At 43.0% G+C, this 13,465-nt stretch overlaps 2 protein-coding genes across 2 annotated transcripts in view; one reads left to right on the plus strand and one right to left on the minus strand.

The window, feature by feature from the left end:
* Window positions 1-1,224: 1,224 nt before the first annotated feature.
* On the minus strand, window positions 1,225-3,051 carry LOC128588125 (39S ribosomal protein L42, mitochondrial-like). The gene has a single exon (XM_053594772.1). It carries the CDS (start codon window positions 1,763-1,765, stop codon window positions 1,337-1,339), a length of 429 nt encoding a protein of 142 aa, XP_053450747.1. The 5' UTR covers window positions 1,766-3,051; the 3' UTR covers window positions 1,225-1,336.
* Window positions 3,052-5,541: 2,490 nt separating this feature from the next.
* GOLM2 (golgi membrane protein 2) overlaps window positions 5,542-13,465 on the plus strand; it is a 124,521-nt gene continuing 116,597 nt past the window's right edge. The window contains 1 exon segment of the mRNA XM_053593336.1: window positions 5,542-6,187. Within this exon segment, the coding sequence (XP_053449311.1) occupies window positions 5,861-6,187 (327 nt within the window). The 5' untranslated portion in view covers window positions 5,542-5,860.

Here is a 13,465-nt window from a genome sequence, read left to right on the forward strand (position 1 = left end):
ATATTTGTTTTGTTTTGTTTTTTGAGACAGAGTCTCACTCAGTTACCCTGGGTAGAGTGCCATAGCATCATAACTCACAGCAACCTCAAACTCTTAGAGTCAAGTGAGCCCCAGCCGCCCCAGTTTCTGGGACTACAGGTACCTACCTAGTTTTTCTATTTTTAGTAGAGATGGGGTCTCATTTTTGCTCAGGCTGGTCTCAAACTTCTGAGCTTAGGCAATCCACCTGCCGTGGCTTCCCAGAGTGCTAGGATTACAGGTGTGAGCCACCACGCCTGGACTGAATATTTGATTAATTAATTTAAATTAATTAATGCATGCATCATGATATAAAGCCTTGAACAAAACAGGCTTCCAATAACAATGCCACTATGATGATTTTTAAAAAAACTTTATGTAAATGCATTATTCACATTATAACTTTTTGGATTAAGTATTTTTTTTTTTTTTTTTTGGTACTCCTGGGTTTAGGTGATTCTCTTGCCTCAGCCTCCTGAGCAGCTGGGACTAAAGGCACCCGCCACAATGTCCAGCTATTTTTTTGTTGCAGTTTGGCTGGGGCCAGGTTTGAACCCACCACCCTCAGTATATGGGGCTGGCGCCCTACTCACTGAGCCATAGTATAATTCAGCTATGAATTATACTAACAAAATTGTGATCATGTGGGTATGTGAGAAATTTTTATCATTTTTATTAGGGATGAATAAATTCATGAATAAATGGCAGTTAAAGAAGGAAGTAAGTTGGGGAGGCATTCCAATGTGAGGGAACAGACAAACAAAGGATGAGAGACATAATATAGCCTGGGATACAGGATATCATAGAGCTAAGGCATGAGATAGGACGAGGCTAGGCACAGTGGCTCATGCCTATAATCCCAGTAATCTGAGAGGCTGAGGCAGGAGGACTGCTTGAGCTCAGAAGTTCGAGATCAGCCTATGCAAAAGCAAGAACCCATCTCTATTAAAAATAAGAAAAAATTAGCTGGGCGTTGTGGTGGACATCTGTAGTTCCAGCTACTCAGGAGGCTGAGATAGGAGGATTGCTGAGCCCAGGAGTTTGCGGTTCCTGTGAGCTAGGCTGATAGTATGGCACTGTAGCTCAGGTGACAGAGTGAGACTCTGTCTGAAAAATAAATAATATACATATATATAGTCCTATAAGGTAGAAATCACCAATTTTTGTTAAGGAGACAGGATCTTTTTTTTTTTTAATACGAGAAGGCATTTTATTATTACTATTTTACTATATAACATATTAATGAATATACCACATTGCATTTTCTCAAATGCCATCTGAGGCACATTTTTCCTCGATTCCCTGGAAAACCTCAGTATCATCTGTCCTTTGGAGGATTCAGTTTCTTACGACGAGTGTGATACTGTCCACGAGGATACCAACGGTGCTTAGTAGTAAAGAACATTTTGCTAAGTTGTTCTATCATGGGTCCTTGTTCAAGGCGTTCACTTTTTTCTGCTAATCTGGTTTTCAGCACTTGATCATGTGTTTCTTCATTATTACACACAGGATCTGGTAGAGGAATAGGTTTTGTGTGTTCATATGGAATGTCCACAGAAGGATGGTAGCATACTATTGTCCTGCCATCAGATGTCAAAGCAAGCTCCACTTTGCAATTATAGTCATCTGGTAGAGAAGAATATGTAGATTTATGACAAATACAATATAAAGCTCCATTTTGGATTGGAAATAAATGTTTCAAGATACTTCTCTTTGATATCACCCATTTTACTGCTGCTCCAGCCATGGTGCATCAAGATACTTACGAAAAAAGATGTTTTGAAGAAACACTGCTTTTAAAATCTGCTTCTAGGAAAAATCAATTTTCATCCCTTGACAGTGCTTCACCATGAGCCCGCCATCTTGTTTCAATCCGGGTCCTCTGAGAAGGAGACAGGATCTTGTACTGCTGTCCACACTAGAATGCAGTAGCTATTCATGGGTGACATTGTACGGCACCAGACTTGAGAGCAGTGGCATGATCATAGCTCACTGTAGTCTGCCTTGCTGTAAGACTGTATTTCCTGGCCTTCTTGGCCTCTGGGATGATCATGTAACTAAATTCAGGTCAATGAGAAATCTCTTTAAATGTTGGAGAAGTCAGTACCTTTCCTTTTTTCTGCTTCCTGGATCAAGAAAGTAATAATTGGAAGTGAAGATGAGGACCTAAACTAGAATGAGCCTGCCATACTAGTCCTGGATGGCTGGCTTCTGGGTTTACATGGGAGAAAAGAAAATCATTTTTTTTTTTTTTTTTACAGCAGGGTCTCACTTTGTCACCCTCGGTAGAGGGCTGTTGCATCACAGCTCACAGCAACCTCCAGCTCTTGGGCTTAGGCGATTCTCTTGCCTCAGCCTCCCGAGTTGCTGGGACTACAGGTGCCCACCACAATGCCTGGCTATTTTTTTGTTGTTGTTGTTACAGTTTGGTGGGGGCCAGGTTTGAACATGCCATCCTCAGTATGTGGGGCCAGCGCCCTATTCACTGAGCCACCACAGGCACTGCCGAGAGAAAAGAAAATCTTATCTTGTTTAAGTTATCTTTACTTTTCCTACTATATAGAATCAAACTTAACCCTGACATGCTGTTTTGGAAATGAAAAAACTGAGGTGCTGAGGTTAGGTACCTTGTCTGATGTTACAAAATTCATATATGTATTTTTCTTACTAACTGAAGTTGATACTTTATTCAGATTTACTTAGTTTTTGCCTTATATCCTTTTTCTGTTCCAGGATCCTATCCAGCATACTACATTACATTTAGTCATCATGTCCCCTTACACTGGTTTTGGCCATGAAAGTTTTTCAGATTTTCCTGTTTTTGATGACTTTGATAGTTTTGAGAAGTATTGGCCTAGCATTTTGTAGAACATCCCTCAATTGAGATTTGTCTGATGTTTTCCTCATGATTAGTCTGGAATTATGAGTTTTTAGGAGGAAGACAACAGAGTGCTGTAATAAAATCATCACATCACACCAAGGATAAACTACAAATATGTTATCATTGTGGATATAAACCTTGATTATCTGGTTTAAGGAACAACCTTTTACCTTAATTCGTTTAATGCTAAACTCAGAAATACCTATAGGAAAGCATTTATATACTGTCTTGAAGATATCTAGATTGGATCAGTAAGAGGAATAGGTTGGTGAAGTAATTACCAAAACAACAACAACAACAAAACAAATCCAACAACAACAACAACGAAAACAAATCCCCTGGGGAATAGTTGAAAGAGGAATGATCAGCCCTGTCATCTGCTAGAGGTATGACTTTGGGCAAGTTATTTCTGCATCTGTAACATGAAGTAATGGCACCAAATAGTTCTTCTAAGCATCTGTTGGGAAAATATGTGTATGTATTTTGTACAATATTATACTTTTAAATCTGTCAGAATCTCATATAAAAACAAAAATACTCTTGAATAGAGTTACATCTTAAAGAGTAATTTCCAGCTGCTGAATGAACAGAGCATGACAGATGTTAAGTTGAGGAGAGGAGAGGTGGAAAGCTCATTTTTGCTAATGATTTCCCATTTTGCTTTGCTTCCATTGTCATCTGAGAGTGGAGGGGATTTCTTGGATCTTCTGAAGCCAGAGCTTAGCATGAACTAAGTATTAATAACTTTGGTGTTGTTTTTCTGTATTTGCATCTGCAGGAAAGATATCATAATTCTTTGAAGGCTCAATAATTCTTCCAGGCTACTGTAGGACCATTAGACACCTAACTACTTTTGAATCGGACAGGAAGCATTATTATTCAAAGATGACAAGTCTTCCAGCCTAAAAATTATACCATTTTGACTTGAATGAAAGTACCAAAGTTTTTGCATTCTTGAGATTTTATGCTCATTTGCACGATCCCAAGGTCTGAAAAATAAAACAATTCCATCCTTTACTTAAACAAGTTAGAGCCAGTTAACTTTTAATTTTTCTGCTTTCTTTCTTCTTTCAGACAGAGTCTCACTTTGTCCCCCCTGGTAGAACCAACTCAGGCTCAGGGATCCTCTTGCCTCAGTTTTTCTATTTTTAGTAGAGACGTCTCACTTTTGCTTAGGCTGGTCTTGAACTCGTGAGCTCAAGCAACCCACCCGCCTCGGCCTTGCAGAGTGCTAGGATTACAGGCGTGAGCCACGGCGACTGGCCAACTTTTCATTTTTCTGTGCATGGAAAAAGAACTACACAAAGAAAACAAAAGTGCTGAAATTAATACTGAACATATGTGTACACCAACAGTTAGCCTGCTAAGATGCAGAACAATGGTGTTTGGAGTCCAGCGATCTAGATTAAAGACTAACTCTATTTCAAACAAAATATGAGACTTTGAGAAAGCTTCTGGACACTTTTGTGTCTTGCATTCTTCATCTGTACAACTGTTGAGAGAACGAGACTAGGCGCGCAAAAACAATTTGTAAGGGAGCTATTATTTCTAGCCCGGAATGTGTTTGCTGTCATTAACAGTGCATTTGTTACCATTGAGGATAGCTTCTGGACTTGCTGTTTAAAAGCCCAGTTGAGGGCGGCACCTGTGGCTCAGTGAGTAGGGCGCCGGCCCCATATGCCGAGGGTGGCGGGTTCAAACCCAGCCCCGGCCAAAATGCAACAACAACAACAACAAAAAGCCCAGTTGAGCCAAAAGCAGCAGTGCGTTTAAAAATAGGAGGTCAGGACATTCTACTCTTTCGTTTGTGAAAGCAGTAACCTTAGAAACCAGGCTGGCACCACCTTGTCAGTCCTAAAGCTTGGTTTTCCCTGCTTTTCTCTGTAATGTTTGGGATATTGCTATCTTACAGGGTTTTCTGTTGTTTGCTTTCCATGCCATTAGCACAAAACGAGAAAATCCCCTTCCACTGAAGCAAGTACAAAACCTTTCTAGTTGCCAGTTTTGCCGGTAGCAACCCCAGACATTCTCTGAGACGAAAATCTTAGTGAGGACCAGTGTAGGGCAGGAACTACAGAGACTTTGCATCAAGAGTTCAGCAGGGTCGGGCGCGATGGCTCACGCCTGTAAATCCTAGCATTCAGGGAGGCCGAGGTGGGAGGTCTTGAGTTGTAAAAGTGGAGACCAGCCTCAGCAACAACAACATCCCTCTCTATTAAAAACAGAAAAAGTTAGCCCACCTTTGTGTCGGGTGCCTGCAGTCCCAGCCACTTAGGAGGCTGAGACAGGTGGATCGCTTGAGCCCAGTAGTTGGAGGTTGCTGGGAGCTAGGCTGACGCCGCTTCACTCTGTCTAGTCTGGGCGACAGAGCGAGATTCTGTTACAAACAACAACAACAAACAAAAAAAAGTCCAGCAGGTAATAAGAGACTCTCAACCCGAGAACAGGAGATAATCCCATACCGCCAAAATTCACAGCCCTCTTCTCTATAAAAAATACCCTCGCGAGGTAAGACTGTAAGGGAACGAGAGGAAGCCCACTTTCTCGCGAGAAGAAGGGGTGTCGGCGGAAACTGGGAACGGCCCCCTAGGGGACTCGGCCCCGTCAGTGGGCGGGGCCATAGTAAATCCGCCCACTTCCGGATTTTTTTCCCCACCTCCCAACCCTGAGGTGTGGGGCTGAAGGTGCGGGTGGTTGGATTCTCCAGGTTCCCTTGGGCTGGTGCAGGGTCAAGTTCAAAGCCTTCCGAACGCTCTGTGGCCGGATTTGAGGAGGGGGGGCGGGGAGAGACCTGCGGCTCGCGGCCCCGCCCCCTTCTCCGTCTAGCGGATGAGCTGATAAGCCCGCCTCCTCTTTCAGCCAGCCCTGGGGCCGTGTCCCCCGGGCTACTCCAGCCAAGGCCTGAGCTCCTGCGTGCAGGTGTCGGCGGCTAGGCCCTTAGGGTACAGCCGGTTTGGCCCCATGGTGGGTTTCGGGGCCAACCGGCGGGCGGGGCGCCTGCCCTCCCTGGTGCTGGTGGTGCTGCTGGTGGTGATCGTCATCCTCGCCTTCAACTACTGGAGCATCTCCTCTCGCCACGTCCTACTTCAGGAGGAGGTGGTCGAGCTACAGGGCCAGGTCCAGCGCACCGAGGTGGCCCGCGGGCGTCTGGAGAAGCGCAATTCGGACCTCTTGATTTTGGTGGACACACACAAAAAACAGATCGACCAGAAGGAGGCCGACTACGGCCGCCTCAGCAGCCGGCTGCAGGCCAGTGAGGGCCTGGGGAAGAGATGCGAGGATGACAAGGTAAGAACGAGCTCATTTGTCTTTAACACCATATTTTCTTTAATCTCTGGGTGGGGGTGTTCATCGGATAGCAGTTACCTTATCGTTTTCAGGATTGCGGCCCTGGAGGCTCTCCTCATCCCCCAAACCCCAAAACCGTGTTTTCCCTCTGTTTATCAGTACCACATTCTCTGGTCCCTGCCAGACAAAATCCAACTGTTAAGTTCTTAGTTCTCAGGAGTGGCCTGTGTGCGGATGCCGCCTTTTTTCTCCAGGCTCAGCTGCTGAGCTGGCAGTAGTAGTAGTCGTCTGCCTATGTGGCCACCTTACGTTCACAGACACACAAATCTGGAGACTGCCAGGTTTGGTGTGGGTATTGTTGTCTCATCCTTGTTCCATACACCCTGATTTATATTAATATCTTTATTTAAAGAATGAGGCCTTTTCTAACTCGTCTACTTACGGTAGTCACCATATATTTTTTAAAGTGTGACTTTTAAAATCTTTGTAAGATGATGTATTAAGTAAATGAAGAATGAGATATTACTGCCTTTTTGTGAACAAAATGTTATGATATGGGCCCTGGCGCCGTATATGATCCATACGTGTGACTTGGACATAGTTTATCCATAATTAGTATCTGCTCAGTTTGAACTATTAATGAAGTTAGACAAAAAGGTAGAATCTAAAAATAAGTTTAAAACAGCAGAGTCTCATGTCAGTGTCCTCTCTGAAAGAAAATAAAATGAAATTCTGTATACTTAAGTAGCTGTTAGGATTGCTGTTTAGGGACTTTTTTTTTTAGACAGAGCCTCAAGCTGTCCCTGAGTAGAGTGCTGTGGCATCACAGCTCACAGTAACCTCCAACTCCTGGGCTCAAGCAAGTCTCCTGCCTCTGCCTCCAAGTAGCTGGGACTACAGGTGCCTGCCACAACGCCGGTGTATTTTTTGGTTGCAGCCATCAGTGTCATTTGGCAGGCACAGGCTGGATTTGAACCCGCCAGCTCAGGTGTATGTGGCTGGTGCCTTAGCCGCTTGAGCCACAGGTACTGAGCCAGTTTAGGGACTTGTTTTATGTATTTAAAGAAAAATTTTTTTTTTTTTTTTGTAGAGACAGAGTCTCACTGTACTGCCCTCGGTAGAATGCCGTGGCATCACACAACTCACAGCAACCTCTAACTCTTGGGCTTACACGATTCTCTTGCCTCAGCCTCCCGAGAGCAGCCGGGACTACAGGCGCCCGCCACAACGCCCGGCTGTTTTTTTGTTGCCGTTTGGCCGGGGCTGGGTCCGAACCCGCCACGCTCGGCATATGGGGCCGGCGCCCTACTCACTGAGCCACAGGCGCCGCCCCAAGAAAAATTTTTTTTAGAGACAGGGTCTCACTCTGTCCCCCAGGCTAAAGTGCAAGTGGTGGGACCATAGCTCACAGCAACCTCCAAATCCTGGGCTCAAGTGATGCTCCTGTCTCAGCCTCCAGAGTAGCTACAACTAAAGGAACATGCCATCACACCTGGCTAAGGATTGATGTTTTATGCAGACAGAAGACCATACAAAGTTTTAAATTTAAAATGTTTAGCAGCGCCTGTGGCTCAGTCGGTAGGGCGCCGGCCCCATATACCAAGGGTGGCGGGTTTGTCGGCCCCGGCCAAACTGCAACCAAAAAATAGCCGGGTGTTGTGGCGGGCACCTGTAGTCCCAGCTACTCGAGAGGCTGAGGCAAGAGAATCGCTTAAGCCCAGAAGTTGGAGGTTGCTGTGAGCTGTGTGAAGCCACGGCACTCTATTGAGGGTCATAAAGTGAGACTCTGTCTCTACAAAAAAAAAAAAAACCAATAAAATGTTTAAAACTGAACTATAAAACTGAACTATACCTGCTACTAGTCTTTGTTTTCTTTAGCTTATTGATAGCTATATTAATAAGTTTATGACATATGCAATTTCTGTTGGTATAGTAGGATTGTAAAATTTCTGAGTGGGATAGTAGATGCCTTTCTTTCTTGACACTTCTTTGGTAATGTTCATGTATTTGTGTGTAAATTCTTATTATAATTACAAGTTTTTACTTTGCACATCAAAGTCACTTATAGTAAGTCATTATAAATCAAAATTTCTATGAATTCCCAACTTCCCTATTGTCATCATCCTCTACCTTGCTTCTTATTTCATGAAGATTGAGGCCCTCAGTTAAGTGTTTCTCTATAACCCCTTTTCTTCACTATAACATAGCCATCTTCTGAGAGGGCTAAGGGCTCAGTAATTTTATGCACATACTGTACACTGAACTCCAAACACTGAAAAACTCTTGGGTGGAGAAGTATAAATCCGTGACATTTTAGAGTATTAAAATGAAGTCTTCATACATGGGTTCGTGTTAAGCATTACTAGTCAAATTCTGCCCTCTACTCTCAAAGGACAGCTTAATCTTTTGTAGTAATTGATACTCTGGATTCCATTTCTTCCATCTATTGGACTGTTATTTTGTTCTTTTTGTAATTTTTAATATGTATGTATTTACTTATTTAATTTAAAAAAAAATGTTTTTTTTTTTTGAGACAGAGTTTCACTCAGTTGCCCTGGCCAGAATGCTGTGGCATCGTAGCTCATAGCAACCTCAAACTCCTGGCTCAAGCAATCCTCTTGCCTCAGCCTCCCAAGTTGCTGAGACTACAGGTGCCTGCCACCATGCCTGGCTAGTTTTCCTGTTTTTAGTAGAGACTATGTCTAGCCCTTGATCAGGCTGGCAAACTTGTGAGCTCAGCGATCCACCTGCCTCTACCTCCCAGAGTGCTAGGATTGCAGGTGTGAGCCACCGTGCCCAGCCTCAATTTTTATTTTTATTTATTTTTTTTTTGTAGAGACACAGTCTCACTTTATGGCCCTCGATAGAGTGCCGTGGCCTCACACAGCTCACAGCAACCTCCAACTCCTGGGCTTAAGCGATTCTCTTGCCTCAGCCTCCCGAGTAGCTGGGACTACAGGCGCCCGCCACAACGCCCGGCTATTTTTTGGTTGCAGTTTGGCCGGGGCCGGGTTTGAACCCGCCACCCTCGGTATATGGGGCCGGCGCCTTACCGACTGAGCCACAGGCGCCGCCCTCAATTTTTATTTTTTAAAGAGACAGAGCCTCACTGTGTTGCTCAGGTTGGCTGCAAACTTTTGAACTTAATGGATCTTCCACCTTAGCCTTCGAGTAAGTGGGACTACAGGGTGCACCCTACCTGGGTCCACTGGACAGTTACTATCAGTGTCTTTCAGTTCATTTTCACATTTTAAAAATTGCCCTGGGTAAAATGCTGTGGCATCATAACTCATAGCAACCTCAAACTCTTGGCCTCAAGAGATCCTCTTGCCTCAGCCTCCTAAGTAGATAGGACTATAGGCACCTGCCTCTACACTCTGCTGGTTTTTCTATTTTTAGTAGAGATGGGGTCTGGCTCTTGTTCAGGCTGGTCTTGAACTCCTGAGCTCAAGCAATCTACTCACTTTGGCCTCCTAGAGGGCTAAGAGTGTCGGGCCCATTTTCACTTTTTGTAGGTGTGTCCTGGTATAGGTGTCCTCTGCAACAATTTTCTTTTATGCTCCTACATATTCCTTTTGCCCAGCCAACCAATTTCTTTTTTTTACTTTCACTGCTAAACTCAAATTATTGGTGGTCTATACACGTTTTATCTGCTTCCTCTTTTTTCCACCCCCATCCTAATCTTATAAAATTCTGTTGTCCTTCCTTTTCCTTTTGTGAAGTTGTTCTCTTAAAGATCACAAGTGGCAGTCTTTTATTCAAATTCAAAGAATTTTTATTCTCACTGTATTTAATCTCTCAGTATATTGGTCCTGTTGATTGTCTCTAGATTTTTGGGAATTATCTCGTTTCTTGTCTCTGTAATATTGTACTTTCCAGATTCTCTTCCTACCTTCTTTATAGTCTATGCTTGGATTTTTTTTTTTCTTTCCAACCACCTAATAATGGATTCTACTCTTTGGCCTTTGCTCTTCCATTAAAGCAGTATTCTCCAAAGTGGTATTAAACAGAATTCTCTTTTTGGAATTGTTCATAGGTGGTCAGCAATAAAAAGGAAAACCTTTTTGGAGGGAAATGTTAGGTAGTATATCTTCCTCTTGGAGTAGTTCATCATACCCGCTAGCATATAAAGGCTCGAAGAAATCCATTAGTTAAGAAGCCTATTTAATTTTGTTTAACTCAAGTCTTTTTCTGTTTATTTGGCCACAAGTTACTATGGTATTTTCATGGCCCACCTGTTACCATGGTATGGAATAATGTAGCAAAGCACACTAGTTTGAGAAATATTGCCCTAGGTATTGTAACAACTTTTAGTGTTTGGTTAATACTTTATGCAGCTGGCTAACGAATCTGTCTCTGTTTTTTTTTTTTTTTTTTTTTTTTGAGACAGTTTCACTGTGTGCCTCAGGCTACACTGTGGCATTTTAGCTCACAGTAACCTCAAACTCCTGAGCTAAAGCAATTCTGCCTCAGCCTTCCCATTCTTCCACTTTCAATCTGATATCTGAAATTCTTTAAGGGAACTTGAAATTGCCTCTGTCAGTGTCCAGGGAAGAGAGAAGCCCCACTCAGGTAAATCTGGGATTCCTCCAAATTTACCTTATTTTTGCCTGCCCTCTAAAGAGTTTCAGCCTTGGGGATGTGTGTGTATATTAATTTGCGAGGGCTGCCATAACAAACCACCACGGACAGGTTTAAACAACAGAAATTTATTTTCTCTCAATTCTGAAGGTTGGAAGTCCAAGATCAAGGTGTCGGCAGGGTTGGTTTCCTTTGAGGTCTGTCACCTGGGCTTGCAGATAGATGGATGCCTTCTTGCTGTTTTATCCCCATTCTTCTGTGTACATGCGTCCCTTGTATCTTGTCCTCTTATAAGGAAATCAGTCATGTTGGATTAGGGCCCCATACTAATGGGCTCATTATAACTTAATCACCTCTTTGAAGACTTATCTCCAAATATGATGGAATTCCCAGGTCCTGGAAGTTAGAAATGCAGCATATAAATTGGTAGGGAACACAATTCAATCTATAACAAGAGATCAGTGGCACTCACATGCGCACACATAAACAACGTATACTGCTGTTTTCTTCCCACTTTGTATGGCTAAGGCACTTTTATTTTGAAGGTATAGAGCATTTCTCTTATCTTAACTTGGATTCTTTTTTGTTTTACATTTTTAGAGATGAGGTCTTGCTATGTTGCCCAGACTGGAGTGCAGTGGCTATTTATAGTTGTGATCATAGTGTACTACAGCCTTGACCTCATGGGCTCAAGTGATGTTCCTGCTTCAGCCTCCTGAATAGCTGGGACTTTAGGCATAAACTACCATGCTAGGCATCTAATTTGGATTCTTGCTACCTGTAGTTTATACTAGAGCTGTTGTGGTCCAGGTAAGCCAAGTTAAGCTGTGACCTATTAGAATGTAGAAAAAGTCCTCCTCAGGCCTGGCTCATTGGCTCACACCTAGAAGTCCAGCACTTGGGAGGCTGAGGCTGGGAGTTTGAGACTGGTCTGGGCATCATATTGCGACTTTGTCTCTATACAAAGAAATTTAAAAACTGACTAGGTATGATGGTGTGCACCTGTAGTCCCAACTACTTGGGGAGGGCTGCTGAAGCAGGAAGAAGGAGCATCACTTGAGCTCAGGCTTTTGAGGTGGTAGTGAGCTATGGGCATGATACTGCACTCTAGCCCGGACTAGACCCTGTCTCAAAAAAAAGAAAAAGCCCTCCTCCTCAAAATTTTCTTAGGACAGACATGCACACACATAGCAAGTGTCAGTTTTGAGATATGAAGCTGACCAATAAATGACCTTTTTTTTTCCCCTCTAACAACCCTGATTCCTCTCTGAGACAATGTATACTTTCGTTGAATAGAAAAAAGTTCATGTGCCAGAAAGGAGGATGGGAAAACATATTTTTTTCCTCCAAAAATATCTTCATTGTGTGTGTGTTTGTGTGTACACAATACTGGTACACATACCAAATATGTGTTTGTAAGAACCCTGGCACATAGTAGATGTTTGCTGTGGATTCAATTCCTGACTCTGCTATTTAACATCCTTATAAACTTGGACAAATTACTTCTCCATACCTCAGGTTCCTCATTTGTAAAACAAGGACAATTGTAGTAATCTCTCATTTTTGTGAAGTTTAAATGAGTAAATTCATTAAAATTCTTAAAATATAGTAAAAAATATTCAGTAAATGTTCTATTAGCTATCACTGTTCCACAGCTACTTCTTTATTTCTGTCCTTATCTCCAGGATGGGGCTCTGTCTTCCTGTCCAAGATCCGGTGCCAGCTTGAGTTTACCTACCTGTCACCCTTTGTTCCTGGATCTCTGCCTTTTTTTTTTTTTTGGTTTCCTGGTCCATTTCTGGATAGGCTTAATTGACATCTCCCATAGTTGTTTTAGCTGACTCCCTAGAGCCTTCCTGTTCCTCTGTAATTTGAGGACCAGCCTTCTACACTTCTAAGATGCAGCATGTAGTAATTCCTGATTTTGCCTCTGCTTTACCAGCCATAATCTGGCCAAATTCTAACTAATTTAAGTACTACCTCAAATTATTCATGTATCATACAAAACTGACAACTCCTCTTCAGACTATATTCCTTTCTTATCTTCTTGGTCCGTATAAATAATGCCCATGCAACCATTACTAAGACTGAAGTTAGAAATTTTGGTGCTACTCTGACTCCTTTAGCATCTTATATTGAATGATTCAGTAGGCAGAGTAGTTACTTGATTAAATTGAGTTTGAAAAAATTACTCTGGCTGCAGAATTGAGAATTTAGTAGCTTCCTAACGAGTCTTCTTGCCTTGGTCTCCATTTCTTTGAGTCAGTTCTTTCTTCCCTGAAGCAAACCTTATTCCTCAAGCCTATTTTCAGAGTGTTGTACCACTTACTGATTCAAGTCAGAATTCTGCTATCTAATGTTTAAGGTCTTTCTTTTTTTTTTCTGTAGAGACAGAGTCTCTCACTCTATGGCCCTCGGTAGAGTGCCATGGCATCACACAGCTCACAGCAACCTCCAACTCCTGGGCTTAAGTGATTCTCCTGCCTCAGGCTCCCAAGTAGCTGGGACTACAGGCGCCCGCCACAACGCCCAGCTATTTTTTGGTTGCAGTTCAGCCGGGGCTGAGTTTGAACCCGCCACCCTTGGTATATGGGGCCGGCGCCTTACCAACTGAGCCACAGGCACCACCCTGTTTAAGGTCTTTCTTTATCTCCTCGTCTCTCCAGACCCAAATTGTGTTTCTTACTAGTTGTTTTG

This window comes from Nycticebus coucang, chromosome 6, assembly GCF_027406575.1.
Source record: "Nycticebus coucang isolate mNycCou1 chromosome 6, mNycCou1.pri, whole genome shotgun sequence".
Lineage (NCBI taxonomy): Eukaryota > Metazoa > Chordata > Mammalia > Primates > Lorisidae > Nycticebus > Nycticebus coucang.